This window comes from Bacidia gigantensis, assembly GCF_019456465.1.
Source record: "Bacidia gigantensis strain McMullin 20006 chromosome Unknown contig_233, whole genome shotgun sequence".
In the NCBI taxonomy this organism is placed as follows: Eukaryota; Fungi; Ascomycota; class Lecanoromycetes; order Lecanorales; family Ramalinaceae; genus Bacidia; species Bacidia gigantensis.
In genome coordinates this window covers 1-15,681 of record NW_025408599.1, presented here as the reverse complement: position 1 = coordinate 15,681, position 15,681 = coordinate 1, and the positions used below count along the sequence as shown (strand labels likewise).

Sequence of the window (15,681 nt, the reverse complement as noted above, 5' to 3'; positions counted from 1 at the left end):
TATATATATATGCGCACCAATGTCTTCAGCGGGAGAAGCGGAGAAAAGGCCGGCAAGGTCTGTACACAGCCCCGTCAAATTTCCGCCCGGGCAGCTGTCTCGTGGAGTTAATATGCAACCTTAATATGATGTAACTCAATCTCTTTGCTTGTTTCGTGGTAAGACATGGTAAGACATGGAGAGAAATCGGTTGAAGGTCCTCTCAAAAGTGGAAAGCGGAGCGGGGAAACATGGCTCCGGCCGGCTGCTTCCATCAAACTATTCCTCTTTCGGAAGATTCAGGGGAAGTTATGCAGGTCTAACTAATTTGCACAAGTCTTATGCCATATCCATATCAATGGGTATAGTTGACTTTTCATAGTCCGTCTCAAGCTCAATTGATATGTATTATAAAGCAGACAGACCAGTCGCTCCATCTCGACCGATGTAAGTCAATCAAAGCGTTGACTACGTTGAAAGCAAGTGGTTCTAAAGGATCATCATGCATGCACAGTCTTGACATGGTTGCACCTCAGCTGAGTTGTTTGATATACGAGGTGATTGAGCAAATCTCTAGTTTTGACGGCCACGTTAAATGAGGAAGAGTAGATGTCCACCACGCTTCTCAACATTAATCAAGTCTTAGACCGCAGTGCGATGACCACTTGGAAGAATTGGTTGGTATTCTTGCTCCTCTTCCAAATCCTTCAGAGTTTGAGATGCGGAGGAGACCCAGCAATATTTGAGAGTCCCTATTCCATTGATAGGGAGGCGTAGCCGCAGCGAAAGCATTTCGCATGGCTCCTAAGGGCTTTTAGGCGAAGCTGATTGTCCCCAAAAACATCGTCGAAGCATTTATTAACCATCTTGCTATGGATAACATCTTTTGCAGCCTTGCGCTTGTAATTGATGTCTTTGCGAGCTGACTTTGAGAAGGCTAGCTTTCGCTGCAATATATCCAGAATAATGTGCAGATCCGCAAGACTGCTGCGATGGTCTTACGACTCACGAGCTCTAATCTTTTCTTATGTGCCTCTCGCCAAAACAACTTGAGAGTCACATGTTCTGTCAGCTTCCCAGTCTATCCGTGTCTGATTCTCTTGTCAATCTACGTTCGACTCCGCAAGGTCTACGCGTACAAAGTCCCTCGCGTCTTCGACTACCTAGTACCAAGAAGCGTCTCTTGCCTTGGGCATGCATATCGCTTCCTAACAACTGAAGACGGTTCGCCATGCGACTCATCTCCAACGGCTGAAACCATCGTCCGCATGCTGGATTTTGCTCTGGTGGTGGACAATACCGTTCGTGAATTCGAGCAGTAGATCGTTTACTGCGTTTAAAGTATTCTTCTAAAATCAGCTCCACCCCTGTTCTACCCACCCTCCTCGCTACCACACCAAAAGCGGACGGTATTCCTATCAAAGATCTCGAGGCATGATACGGCTTCAGCGCACGCGAACATCCCCCTCACTTGACTGACAAGGAACGCGCGCACTTTATGCGAACATACTGCACGGCGTGGGGACTAAGGCAGCTGGAATCCTGCGAATGGAGGGAGAGGCTTGAAGTCCTGATAAGTCAGATCCTGATAAGTCAGAACTTCATTACCGCTGCGAGATGAAGAAGCTCACCTAGCCCATTAGCAAACCGGGCGAAGAGGACGTCCCACAGCCATCTCTCTCAAGACCTCTTCATCGCAACCTCTAGGGCTGGCGTCCTCTACTTCTGTGGCTCAAAGTCTATCAAAGATAAGCGAAAACCTTTCGCATACGAAAGGCACTAAGGATTTGCCTACACGCTTCTCACCTCCCCTGTGGTACCTTTGTTCTCGCCAACAGGGCGTGGTATCGACTATCACCTATATCTTGGGCTTTTGCGCAGACATTAAACTCACTACGTGATCGCTCAGAGATCAAGGACTAAGTTGACTAAGGAACATTTTGCGAAGAGGTTCGTTGAACATACAAAAGGCAGATGACAAATTACTCACAACGCTTCCTAGCACTGATCCCTTATACCACCAAAGTTCCAGCTCCCCTTTGCCCTCGAAAATCGCGCTCGAGCACTCACGGACCTGGAGTCTATCAAGGGTACATCAAGCGCGCCTATGGGATAGCTTAGGCCAAAATGTCAGGAGATGTTTAACTTCAACCTTAATACCCAAGTGGCACTAGGCTGTCTTAGTTGGTCGTTAGATCAGCGAAGAGCGCGGCCTAAAGTGAATAGTAAGTGGTCTGATGGTCAAGTCAGGGTCTTTCTGCACTTCCACTTCTGGGAATGCCTGCTAAGCAAGGTCTAGAACATGAGGCTCCACCATTTAGACCCCAGAGTCACAACGCCTTCAGATTCTTCCAACGCTTTTAAAGGCAGAGCACTAAGATAGCAAAAAGCTTGCCCTAGCCCGTGCTGCAAGTGTGGGATCAGTCGAGCCTCAAGAGGCCTGCAGGTGACTTTTGGCCAATATGACTGTTGCCCATATTACCTTCCTCGGATTAGTCTTGAATCCATATTCGACTTCACGTAAACCTTATGCCCTCTCGATCGTGGAGATTACTGACTCAAGAGGCAGCTACCACACTTGCTCCGGAGTGAATGCTCGGATGATCGAAAGCCACAATCGCTTCGCACTCGCCCTAGTTGTAGCTATTGCAACTCCACTGAAGACAAGCGCAAATCTGAGTCCTTCAGAAAGGCCGCTGAGAAAACTATGGCGAGTAGGAGTCTCCCCACCCATTCCCTGAGTTGCTTGATGAGACTCTCCAGTATTTCTTGACGCCTATCTGAAAGTCGAGCGCTTGCTCTTGCTCTTTTCACCTTGATTACTCGTCAAAATGCGGTACATCATAGCAGCTTTGTCTCTCATAAGCACTGTTATCTCCGCCCCCGCCCCTGAGAACCATGTCAGCGCATTTTTCGCACCCCGAAATCTGACGACCATCAAAATCAAGGACTCACTCTTCGGCATCCGCAATGTCGACTACTGGATAACATCTCAAGGCCAAGCTATCATTGACGGCTCGATTGTCTACGGCTCTGAGCAAGAGCTTCTCAGCAAACAAGTCTCAGCTTCGTCCAAAGACACAAGGGCCTTTGATGTCTTCGCCGGCGCGCAATCGTGGCCCAACGGCGAGATCAAATACAGGTTCGTGGACGGTTCAGCGCAATCTCAGCTCGATACGGAAGTGACCGCAACGATCAATCGCTGGCTCACCGTCGCGCCCTGGTTGACCTTCACGAAATTGACGCCGAGTGATGCCTTCACACCGGGCACTCTGACAATCACACACAATGACTGCTCAGGCTGCGTCGCTAGCTTCGGGTACGATAAGAACTCCGCGCGGACGATGAACCTGCCATGGCCAAATAGTGCGTGCCCCAATGCCGGCTACTGCGGCGACAACGAGATCGCGAAGCTATTCGGGTATGTCGTTGGTGAGTCCTCCTCTTCCCCTTCCCCTTCCCCCCCGTTCGTCCCCTCCTCCCTCGTATTATTCCCTTCCCCTCCACACATAACACATACTAATCGCGCACCTCCGTCGGCAGGCGCAACAAACGAGCACCAACGCCCCGACCGCGAAACCTACGTAACGTTCCACTGCGAAAACGTAGTCCCGATCTGCACGAACGGCGTGCCCCTCCCACCGGGCCAGAACTGCTGCAACGCCCGCTCCTGCACCTGCGCGGGCATGTCCTGGTTCGCCCTCAACACCGCCTCCACGCTCGACTCCGTCTCGCCCTACGACGTCAACTCCGTCATGCACTCGCCCTCCGACGTGTACGCGAAAGCGGGCACGCTGACATTCACGCCGCGGAATGCGTCGGGGCCGGCGCCGCCGACGCAGGCGAATCAGGGTCCCAATCCTAGCAGTGGGGATGCGCTGGCGTTGTGTAAGCTGTATGCGGGCCAGTGTCAGCGCGCGCAGGATTGTAAGGCACGGCCGAATGGGGGATGTCCGGCGCCGTGTATTGTGACCCCCCGTGCGCGTGGACGGATCCGAGGTGTAAGGGAAAAGAGCCCGCGAGATGCTGTGATAGTACGGCGTATGATGCTTGCGTGGCGAAGAAGAATGCTTGTTCGGCTGCTGGGTGCGATTTTATGAATGATGCTAATTCGGGGTGATGGCTGGCGAGGAGAAGGAAGGGAAAGTGGGGGCTGGGAATGTAGGCTTAGTATGCTGAGAAGGGGGCTAAAGGGGGTCGAGAGGATTTAGAGAGAGCGAAGAGGAGCGGCTTTGCTAAGAACATTAGTGAGACACGTGTTGAGATAGTGTACATTTGCTTACATTAAGTTCTCACACCTTCCTCACCATGATGAGAAGTCTAGCGATAGTACACTATAGGTCTACACTGCCAACACATCCATCGTAAGGGCACTGTATGGAAAGGCCTCGTCTTAGTAGATAACAATCTCTCTGGGCGCAAAGTCCTCAAAATATATAGCCTCGCCACCCATGATGCCATGAATATAAGCATCACCAACGAGCTGAACCGCCTCCTTGTCGCCCTCGCTAGGTCTGAACACAAAGGGAATCGGTGCCCCCAGCACCACGGCGATTGTATCACTCAATCTCGTGCATGAAGGCACAAGGCCCATGAATCCCTTGCTCGTGACGACCAACCTACGTTCCTGTAATTTCGAAAGTGCGCGGGTTTGAAACGTATTGACAGCGCCACTGCATGTGCTCCTTCGTAATGCGGTGTTGAAGCTGCCGATATGCCTGGTGAATGCAACGAAGCAGATCATGGCAACGAGCCAAGTGATCTTGCGGTAAGTAATAGCAGTTATCGTGGCCATTATGTCACTGGATGTCTGCGTAGTAAGCGTCTCGTCTACAATGATGGTGCGGGCGAAAGCGGCATCTATGTCCTTGTATCGTAGACGCAGCAAAGCCTTCAGTAAAGGCTCAAAGATGAGTTTTCTCGTATGCGTATGCTAGGTAAGGAATGAGTTCACTTGAGTAGCTTCGCTCAAAGTTTGCTTGCTACTTGCTTTACTCAGGACTAAAGGGTCTTAGAGTTCCAGGAGTGTGTCGACTTGTTGCAATTTGTTGTTCTCCGAACAAAGGATTCAGATGTTGGAGATATGCGTTGGAGCCTCCACTTCCTGACATAGTGAGCGCCATGGTCTGTGATGTGATATATCGGGCAACACTTCGATGTAAGGGTTAGAGTCCTCGCAAGAGGCCTTAGCGAGATAAATTGAGGGAGTTTGTGCCTTCACCTGGCTTAGGGACCGTCAATTACAATTTATTCATCGCGTGAACAAGGAAAGGAGAAGGCTTTAGTGAATGCTCCCATTTTCTTCTTTAGCGACAGAAGTTGTGTCGTGGTATGTCTAAGAGAATGTAGAACTACTAGGCCATTTGCGTGCCATCAAATCATTGTAGTGATATCTCATACACTTTGAAGTGCTCCGCTCATGGCATACTGATTATCCTCCGTATTAGAAATATTCGACGGGCCCCAGGAGTCTCTGGTCACGTCGTCAGTATGCGTCGCCTCGACCGAGTCTGGAAGCGCGCCATGGTCTGCGAGGAACCCAATATCCGGTTGACTGAACGCATGACGCACAGCGCTTGTGAGCGTGTTGGGTACTAGTTCCAATTCGATGCCTTCTACATCTCCACTGAGCGTCTGTCGTCATCGAAGATCTCGTCTACGTAGCTAATGTGTTTTTAGCGCATTTACAGAACTCATGAGTGCAGGCATAATTACCCCTTCTTGCTGAATTAGTTGCCAGCATATAGATATGAAGGAGGCGAGGCCGATTGTAAAAGCTACGTACTGTCCAGCCGATCTAAGGGAGTAGACGCCGACGACTTTGTTCCACTTTAGGATTGCTTCAATGGCGGTGATTGATACCGCGAAGGATACTAAACCCAAGGCAGCACAACGGATGCGATATCTCCTTGACGTAGTCAGTATACAGAGATGACGCTACCCTTGAGATGTACCTTCGCTTATTGATGTCAATGGGTGTCACTAGATAAATACCGTCTCTAGCATGTGGCGAGAGCCCAATCTCCACTCTGATTTCCCTGTATATTTTGGTGAATTTCCCAAGAAGTCTCTTAAGCCTTCGTACCATTCGAGATCTCATTGAAAGCTGCACGGACATAGTCGGTGTTGCGGTCTCTGCCGAGTTGTTGCTTGACTGGTGTGGAGTGAGGAAGAATGATTGATAGAAGAGGGAGTCTTTGACAGTTCTCTTCATCTCCGCCGCAAGGAGCATACCCATGAATGGAAAGACGAACAGCAATGGGAAAGAGAACGGGGCAATGGCTGCAGTCAATAAGTCTCTAAGCACGAAGAAGCTTCGACTAGGATCTTTCATTGGCGCCAAGAAAAAGTGGTATGTTCCACAAGGCATTCGAGAAAAGGTCTGGTCATAACCATAGTAGATGTAGAAAATTCCATGATAGAGCATCAAAATATGTGTCGTGGAATAGATGGCAGTAGTCCAATGAAGCCTAATCCACGCGATGGTTGATCCCAGCCGTTTCGAGCTTGGCGACGACATGAAGACGCAGAAAACTCCTCCCCAGTACATCCAATAGAATATCTCAATCTCAATAGCAAAGGTACAGGAAGCGATGAAGGTCGAGGTGATCGTTGCAATGCAAATTGCTAAAGAGAAGATCAAGAAAGCCTTTTGAGGTTCCTTACGGCTCTCTGGGAGTAGGTTGTTGGCAAGCAAGGACGAAACCCATTGAAGGTATATGCCAAGTCGGATTCCTAAACCATACAAATCCTGATTGCCAACGAACCCCTGATGACAAAGCGTTGGATCATTCTGTATGTTTAAAGCGGCCCTCATATCAAAGGCAATATACCTGAATATCTCGGCGAATGACTCAATTCGACCGAATTGAGTGCTGTAAATAGCTTCTGTAAACAGCGGTACCTGCACTGCTTCAACACGAACGTCACATCTTTCAGACGTTTGAGGGAATGGTCCTGTAGTCCACTGCAGCACCATCGAACCCCAACCCTCCTCAAGTGGTTTGTTAACTGTGAGTGTCAGACTAAGGATGAATATCACCCCAGTGAGAGAGAACACCAAGGTTGGGTTATGAAACAAAAATTCTGTGACCCAAAAAAGAGCTTGCCACGCCGGATGCAACGGTTGGTGGGCACTCAATGATCCTTCGACCCGTTTAATACCTTTGAGATACAATGTCATTTCCAGAATCCCCATTAGGACCATAGAGCTACCAACTTCAATCGTTAGGATTGCCATATATGAATTGAATGTCGGGAAAACCCTAGCATTACCGATAGATAAAGCCGGCACAGTATATATAACTGTAACGCAGCAGCAGCCAAACGTGAGTGCATACACCGTCCTCATAATTCCCCGCTCTCCAAACCAATTTTTATAGTCCTCAGTACCAGATTTCGGACTGGCGGCAGCTGACTCCTGGACGTTCTCCAACGGCATATCCGGCTCCAGGTCCACGCCTGGTGCTTCATGCCCTTCGCTTGGCGGCCTCTGCCCAACATTCTCTATAGCTCCAGCATCAACAACGTTCGACTGCAAGACCTCAGAGCCATTGGCGGAGCTATCTCCTTCACTGTCTTGAGATTCCGGAGAGGTCCGTGAATCAGCGTGATCGTGAGTTTCTACGCTCTCAGCGCTGTTCATCATCAGTGACAAGCTGCTCCAGCTTTGCTCCGCAAAGATTCTGTGTTTACTAGGTAGATAATGATACTTTAAACCAGCGAGCTGATGGATGAAGTCGCGTGAAGTTTAAATGAGGCTGAGGATATGAGGGGTTAGATAGGCAGCCATTTCGCACTAGCTCATCTTTGGCTAGCGTAGCTTCACTCTCGCTGCTGACATAAGCATCCTATATCCCTCCAAAAATGAAGCAGAAGGCTGATCACCGATAGACTACTAACAGCTATCATCCAATGTACGTGTTGTCAGAGTGCGCGGCATAAAGCGCTAGCCATGCATTCAGCTGGCAAGCTTGAATGCCGCCCCCTAGCACTAGATTTCAACATTATATCAATAGATGGGGGATACACATCTAATACACGCTCCAGAGCTGCCTATACTAGCTATTCGGTGCACTAACAGATGTCTATCCTAAGCTCAGCGATGTGGACAACGACCCCCTCGAACCCTCTAAGGGACTGAGCGTGTAGTGACGCCATCCTCTTTACTCTAACCGCCTTCCCGCCAAAGGAGGCGCGTAGATTTTTACGTCATATTACTCGGCCCCCATCAATAGCAAGTGCCCCGTCTAATCGCAGATAGATATTAGTGATTCAACTACATCTATTCTATCAATTTCGAAACTTTACCATCGAGATTCCGTCATGCAAGACGAAGCAGATCCTGTGCATCGCGTCCCTAGACTCAGAATAACCGAGTCATGAAATACTTCCATTAATCAAGAAGCCGTTAGCTACATACAAGCACTCCCTAGGTTCCCCTCCCCCCAAACTCATCTGCAGGCCGACTATAAGGTTTCTGTAAGCTTTGAGTCCCTCTCATAGACACTAAATTATTATATCCAGTTGCAGCGATTCGTAAAGCATTCCTTTGGATTGATCTCTTGACCTTTTGAAACCCGTTTCTTCGTCGCCCTATCGACAGATTCTAAAACGCTCCCAACAGCAACTTAGAGACAAAATCTGTTCTCTTCACCACGGCAGGGATTACCCTAACCCTAGCTCCAAAAGCCGGTTTAGAAGCCAAGGCCAACGACTACTTCGACAGAGCACTCGAATGTAGTAGGAATCGCAAAAGAACCTTCTTATCCTCTCCAAGTACCCTAATTAGAACTAGCTCTACTATGTAGACTAGACTAGTATGCACCATAGAAGGAGTGCAGGAGGCGATATCAATTATTTTAGTATGATGTAAAGGGAAGGGGCCAGAAGAAGGCGCGAGGAGGAGCAGTCGAAAACCTTGAAGAGGGTCATTAAATATTTGGCGTTTGGAGACAGGTATTCTGCGGGGGATGAAGAAGGTCCTGTTGTTAGCATTATAGGTGAAATGAGATCCATAGGTGGAGGTGCATCCATGGACTCGCGAAAGGCTAGGACGATGACGAGGGAGTTTGTTAATGGCGGCGAAGCGTTAGAGCCTACGGTCGCGTCGGACATGCTAGGAAGATAAGAACTCGCAACGCTCTCGCGGAGATTTGGGTGGGGGATACTGCTTCTGCTACCGCTAGGGATAAGCCCAGGCGCCCCGAAAGATTGAAGTTCACGTTCTTGAGACAATGGGTATCGAAAAGTCTATAGAGTCCCTTTGGGCATTTGGCTCTAAAAAGCTCTCTAAGCCCCATCGCGATAATTCTGTTGCTGCAAGTCCTTTCGTAGTAAGTACAATTAGGTATGGCAGCACGAGAATCGGCGCTACGGGCGAGGAACAGAAGAAACGTCCAACATATTGCGACGGAGAAGACGACATAATCACTGAGCGCGCCGAGCTCAGCTGGTAGCGAGGCTTTGAGACTTGATGCCGATCTTACCAGAGAATTGCCCTCGGACACTCTCCTCTGGGAGACCCGTAGCCCAAGCTTCATCGCTTTACTCAACCAAGACAGATACCAGCCAAAGGGTATGGCCATCTCTTGCGATCATGGCCGATCTGACCAGTATAAATGTAGCCTTGCTCTTTTACTCTGAGCTCCACCTCCGAGACCCTTGGCTGGAATGCCACAAGAGATGGAATTCGACGCCGGAACTTTGTAAGTGCTAGCTAGCTTTTGCCTTCAAACCCACGGGAGACACTCCGAGCTGAAGGCGGCGTAGTGCAATATGCACCTTCGAGTTTCCTTTTTCCTTCTGGTTGCCTATGCCACTTGCGATCAAGTCCGGCAGCTTCCAGCGGAAGCAGGAGGGGCTTTTCAACTGCGGCGGCATCCTAAGAGCGCCCGCTGAAAGAATTGTCCAATTCCAAGTATTTGCCAAGCCATCTCTCGCTTCTATATAGTCTTTAGCAAAACAATCAAAATCGCACCTCTTCGTGTCATAGCCGGAGGAGGTCGTGACAATAACGAACCCTCTAGTGAGCTACTGTCTGGTCGCTGGCAGGCTACTCTGCCACGACCCGAACATCTATTAGGCCGCCTGTTTCTTGTGGGAGCTCTAAGCTGAGCCTGCGCCGCCACCATCGACGTCGCATCTAATCTTCGATGGCTGTTTCTCTTGTGCATACTGCATCGTTACTTTGAGCCAGTTACAAGGTGGCAGATTTTGTGTTCAGGGTAGAAGAATGTGGCCGTAAAGGAATAACATCGGTCCTAAAGAGATAGATGCTAGAAACTAGCTAGAGGGAAAGGGACATAGAGGAACAAGGTTGTCATTGCAGAGTAAAGTGTTGAAAGCGAGAGCCATTAGTCTTCATTTAATCAAGTAGATTATGCTTTAAACACTTTAACACCTAGATCACTTTGACCATTAGCATAACCAGTAAACGAGCAGAAGAGACCCGTAACTCACTGAAAAAGCTCTATACCTGTAGGAAGAGATCTTGACCACAATCTTCTGCAATATAGTTACTTCAATTGCATTGCGACATGACTTGGACTGACATATCCTCGACTCAAACGCGAAAACCAAAGAGCTAGATTTTTGGATACTCATATTTAATACTGGATCGGAATCGAAATATCATTATCACTGATTTTGGATTTGCAAATGTTTTCAATCCACGAGATGAACTGGAGACCTAACGGAGACCGCAATGCAATTTTACATGTGCCCTTCAACTTCCGTTGAGTGCATAGCAGACACTCGATGTAACACGGCTGCTGTGAAGAAAGCTAATCCTGGAAGCTATAATGGCGACCTTTTTCACGATGAGGTTCTAAATACCGCGAGGGTTTTCCCTTTTAGTATTAACATTCCATCGGAAGAGGACCCATTCCAAAGAACAACATCCATTTCCTAGTATCTTCTAATTCTATATATCAGTAGTACCGCACAAGCTCCCACGCACCGGCAACGCCTATGTGAGGACTATGCAGTTAGCAATGAAAGTGTTAGGAATCTAAACAATCGTTTCTGAGTCGGAAATGCAAGCTCTTCAAGCACACCTTGAAGTATTAATGTATATATGTATTCCCCTTTTCATAGATCTCCTGTCTCATCCCATACTCTCCGGTCTTACCGGCAGTCCATGCGCTAGCCCTTCACAATCATTTTTCCAACACTCGCCCAACAATAGCACCCATCCAATCTAATTACCCCTCCCCCTCCCCTTTCCCTTTCCCTTTTACTTTCACAACTTCCCACAAGAGCACTTCCGCCTTCCCTTCCCCTTCCCCTTCTACTGCCAAATCTGCCCGACCAACTCTAAGGCTTCTTGAACACGTTTTTCACGCTGAGTACGCAGCCCTTGCCCTTTATATGCTTCAGCAAGAGCCACCTCAAGCCTACTAGCTGCCGCGGCTGTGGTTTTGAGGAGTAAGCTCCTGAGGTTCTCGGTGACTATCTTCGCCTCTTTCTTCGCGGTTTCTTGGGTGTGTGAGTTTTTGTAAGCCTTTTGATTGGCTTCCGCTGGTGAAAGAGATATACATGGTATTACTCATGTCATATTAGCTAGCTTTTGAGCGATTATGTTTTTGATGCGAAGGCTTAGTCAAGACACCTGGCATACGACGGGAAAGCAGTCTCTTCAGCCATCTTTCCTTGTGACTTTGTCGGCAAGCAAGAAGCGATTCAGGGAGAAGAACTGCTGCTTTCTAATAGATTCGGAAGTCGTAGAAAATGATGCCAAATAGAAGGATAGGGGAGGTATTAGTGAAGAAGCAATATGCTAGGAGGGAGAGACTCAGAATGAAGATATGGAGATGATAGGAGGTCTAATTGGTTTGAAACAGCGTGGTAAATGACTTGCACATACACCAAAGACCCATAACGCCATCCATCTCAAATTCAGATGACGCCAACTATCCCAAAATCCAACATTAAGCAACATGTGACACCCTTTAGGCCGAAACTTATGAGAGAACCAAAATGCACGTCGCCTTCTCACAACCAAATGACTTTGCCGTTCTCGCTCGAGGCCCTTCTCACTCATACGCGCCGGCTCCCAGCGTAGCGACTCCATCCCTCCCTCGACCCCGGCGTGCTTGAGCTATCTCGGCAAGAAGCATTTGTTGTGGAAATGAGAATCAAGGAACTATTCTCAGATCATTCCAGTCGAACCATCCTTTTAGAGTTCGATGCCTGTGCGGGAGTTTAAGATATCTTATGGACTCTGTGTCGATGCAAGTAGATGCCCTCGTAGATTGGAGGTTCAGGGTTATTAGTGGCTTCCTCTTTCAGTACTTATACATTATCAACTGTTGGAGGCAGTAGCTACGGATAAGTATTAGTAAACATTAGTCAGTCTGGTTTTTTTCAAGGGTCTCTGCAGGGGGCAAATTTCGACTTACACCTGGAAGGCCGGCCATGATGGTGGTGTGTGTATGCCATGATAATGCTGACGAGAAAGCGCCGATTAAAGGATGCTAGGATAATTGTTGAAACGCGTTGAGGGCGAGCAGCCTTGTCAAAGATGAATAGAACTTGAAGGATGATGAAGATGATAAAGGTTGCTTTGGGGGTCAAAAAAAATTCTTATAGGATGAAAATTAGGCGAATAGATGACTCTCACGGGACAGTCTTGCTCTAGCAAATACGCAACTCTGTTTATCCTAAGCAAGTTCATTGTCCACAACCACGTATTATGCTTGTCAAGAATCTGCAAGAAAACGAGGCAAGATTGGTCCCTTGTAGCGCATTCTCATCCTGCGACCCGCGAAGAGAAGGTAGAAGAGCCTCGCCTCTCCGCTTTGGTCGTATGTTTACATTGTTAAGATGACGTCATTGTCAACCTCAACACGTGACTTCGTGTTGTGTACGCGAACAACACAACACTGTCGGATGTGCTCGCGTACAAAACCTCTCTGAAAGAATTCATATCACCACCTCAGAACAGCTAGACTTCTATTTTTAAAAGCAGAAAGCATCATGGCTGTGGGCTTTCTTGATCTCGCGCTTGAGACTCGGCAACAGCTCTATAATTATGCGTTACTTCCAAATGATGAGGAACAGCGTCGTGTGCTCTATAAGTCCGGACCCCTGTGAGTCTTACCTCTGTCTTCGTTTCCGTAGCACTGATAGAGACAAGCTTAAGCGAAGACCCTAACGATAACACCGTCTGGACCGTCAAAGCAATCTGCAAGCCAGATATCAAGCAATACCTTGGACTCCTACAAACATGCCGCCAAGTCAACGAAGAAGCTACCCGTACATTCTATACCAACAGTGTTGCTTTGATGGCCAACAAGATCAAAAACATAACGCCCGAGAATGATCAGCCATCATGTTGTTTTGACTTCATGCCGAAGCTAAATATTGGCGCAAGCTTCAACAGCCAGCTCCTACGGGCTATCTCCATACTACGCGACCACAAAGCAAAGCTGAGTGAATTGACTCTCGAATGTCCCATTACAGCGCTTTCATCCGAAGTCACCAAGACGCTTGGGGAACTATACACTACGGGATCGGTCGTCAAAGTGAAAGCCTACGTGCATCAAGAGCCGAAAATTTCATTTGAGTCCGCGCCTATGAAAGGAGGAGGAAGGGGCATGAACAAAAGGCAACACCCACTAAAGGAGTTTGAGGGTGCGCCGGATGTTGCGCATCTCACATCCCATGGCCATGTCTGGGAGGCAGAGTCGAAGGATACTATGGAATGCTATATTGATTTCGATGGGAAATTCTGGTTAATTCGTTTGAGGCTTGATGGAGAGCGAAAATGGTGAGAGATCTTAAGCGAGGGAAGGTCAACGGGCCAAGAGGCGTGATTAAAGAGTCGGAATATGTACTGAATACAGTACTTGCACCACTTTCTGCTTTTTTCAGCTGCCAAAGAACCTCACAAAGAATCCTGCTTAGCTAAAGAAACTACCGTCTCACATGAGTGCTATCATCGATAACCACGGCATCTATTGCGCACAAGAAAGGGTTACGAGCGTCACCAACGAATAAGCTGCTAGATGTCAAGGCTTCCGTTGAAGCCGATTAGTTAATTAGTTCCACATCCACTCCACACCCACACTCCCCAGCCCAAACCACTTACATCCTCCCACGTGGCCAAAGTACGGACATGTCCCATCATACTGATACGCCGGACAACACGACCTCAAATCCGTCCAATTACAGTAGAAATAGATCGGCAGACTGGAGATGCATTCGACGTTCAATCCCCCATCCGGGTTGATACCAATGACTTGGTCACTTCCGGCGCGGCCAGAATAGGTGCAATTGACCGCACCATCGAACAAAACCTCCATTTGCGCCCATCCATATGCCTTGAACATCTTGAGTATATCCCCAGCATCTTGCCCATTCTCTGGCTTTTCGCCGCGCTTCCAATTCAACGCGTACACCCTCCTCGTTGCATTGCTGCGAAACCAGTTGCCGTTGAGCTGTCCGTCAGGTGGACTTTTATGGTCATGGTCCCCCTCGATATGTTCATCGTAGACGCGCGTGAGCCTTCCACTTTGCCCCGACGTATCCCACCACTCCTGGTCGACCTCTGCAAGGGCCTGTCCCCAATAATCGTTCATCTTAAGCGCTTGTGAAGAAATGTGGGTTTTCAGCATGAAGTCATAGCCTTTGATACTCTGCGCGTAGTCGGCGGAGATCTGCCCAGACCAGGCGCCTGTGGAGGCGAAGAGCGTGAATTGCGCGACATCGCCCATTAGAACTTTTAGCAAGCGGTCGAAGCCGTCTTTTAGGTCGGTGGTGATGGACTCCAGCATGGAAGATAGATCGCCGATTTGCTCGACTTGAGACGCTGCGGAGCCGAGAGGGAGGAATGACTTGATCAGTGAGGGGGAGTGCGTGGCGGAGACGAGGAAGGATTGGATTAGGACTCGAAGAGCGAGACTGCGAATCGCGAGAGTACCTGCTGCAAGCTCCGGCGCCTACATATGATTGCGTTATGAGAAGGCGCTTTCGAATTGATAACGTGGAGGAGGTACTCACGAGAAGAAAAGCTAGGCCCATGCCAAGTACCGCGACCAGGTTGAGGAGACTTACCGGAGTGCTTTTGATTGGGTTGAGAGTCGAGGTCAGAGATCCGACGTCCAATGAAGTGGTAGACTTGGAAGAATCGATCGCTACAGAGAAAGTCAGCGACATTCTCTCAAGCTTGATTTAATACAGAAGAGCGACCTTACCATGAAAGTAATTTGAGAAAAAGTTGTTGATCTCGTGAATATTCTTTTGTATATACCGCACCTGATGATTAGTGGTCTCGTTCAGACCTGGGTCCAATTCTATGTCGCTCCCACATTTTTGATTGTTGATTACGGTGCAGTCTTGATCGTTCGTTCCTCGAGCCAAACGAAGAAAACATCGCGCCCATGGCTCATCTGAGCTGCAGCATCCTGAACCGTCCATTCTTGGGTCTAATCTATCCTCGGTGCAAGTTGGATGGTTCTGAGCCCACTTAGTCAGCCAGCTCGTGAGATTGAGAGTTGCCCAACAGGAGGAGTCGAATGAGGCTTGCAAGTCTTTGCAGTTGATCCATTGTCGAGGACTGACGCTGGCCATTTCCGAAAACGTCCTTAGTCTGATATCAGCTGAGATCCCCTCATTTCCTGTCGACCAAATTGGTGAGCCCTCGACGCTTGAGAATACCAATAGAAGCAGCGTTGGCGGAAATTGCGCCAGCAACGTTAG

The 15,681-nt window shown here is 48.6% G+C and overlaps 4 protein-coding genes across 4 annotated transcripts; 2 read left to right on the top strand and 2 right to left on the bottom strand.

Annotated features, from left to right (window-relative positions):
- Positions 1-2,810: 2,810 nt before the first annotated feature.
- KY384_004638 (uncharacterized protein) lies at positions 2,811-3,567 on the top strand (the record flags this gene model as incomplete). The annotated part of the gene is made up of 2 exons (XM_044813143.1): positions 2,811-3,404; positions 3,523-3,567. 2 exons carry the CDS (start codon positions 2,811-2,813, stop codon positions 3,565-3,567), a joined length of 639 nt encoding a protein of 212 aa, XP_044669883.1.
- Positions 3,568-4,372: 805 nt separating this feature from the next.
- Positions 4,373-7,627, bottom strand: KY384_004637 (uncharacterized protein; the record flags this gene model as incomplete). The annotated part of the gene is made up of 2 exons (XM_044813142.1): positions 4,373-4,898; positions 5,934-7,627. The coding sequence occupies 2 exons, from the start codon at positions 7,625-7,627 to the stop codon at positions 4,373-4,375; spliced, it is 2,220 nt and encodes a 739-aa protein (XP_044669882.1).
- A 5,330-nt stretch (positions 7,628-12,957) lies between these two features.
- Positions 12,958-13,754, top strand: KY384_004636 (uncharacterized protein; the record flags this gene model as incomplete). Its single annotated transcript, XM_044813141.1, has 2 exons — positions 12,958-13,070; positions 13,118-13,754. The coding sequence occupies 2 exons, from the start codon at positions 12,958-12,960 to the stop codon at positions 13,752-13,754; spliced, it is 750 nt and encodes a 249-aa protein (XP_044669881.1).
- A 267-nt stretch (positions 13,755-14,021) lies between these two features.
- Positions 14,022-15,399, bottom strand: KY384_004635 (uncharacterized protein; the record flags this gene model as incomplete). The annotated part of the gene is made up of 3 exons (XM_044813140.1): positions 14,022-14,921; positions 15,037-15,116; positions 15,177-15,399. The coding sequence occupies 3 exons, from the start codon at positions 15,397-15,399 to the stop codon at positions 14,022-14,024; spliced, it is 1,203 nt and encodes a 400-aa protein (XP_044669880.1).
- Between the last annotated feature and the right edge of the window lie 282 nt (positions 15,400-15,681).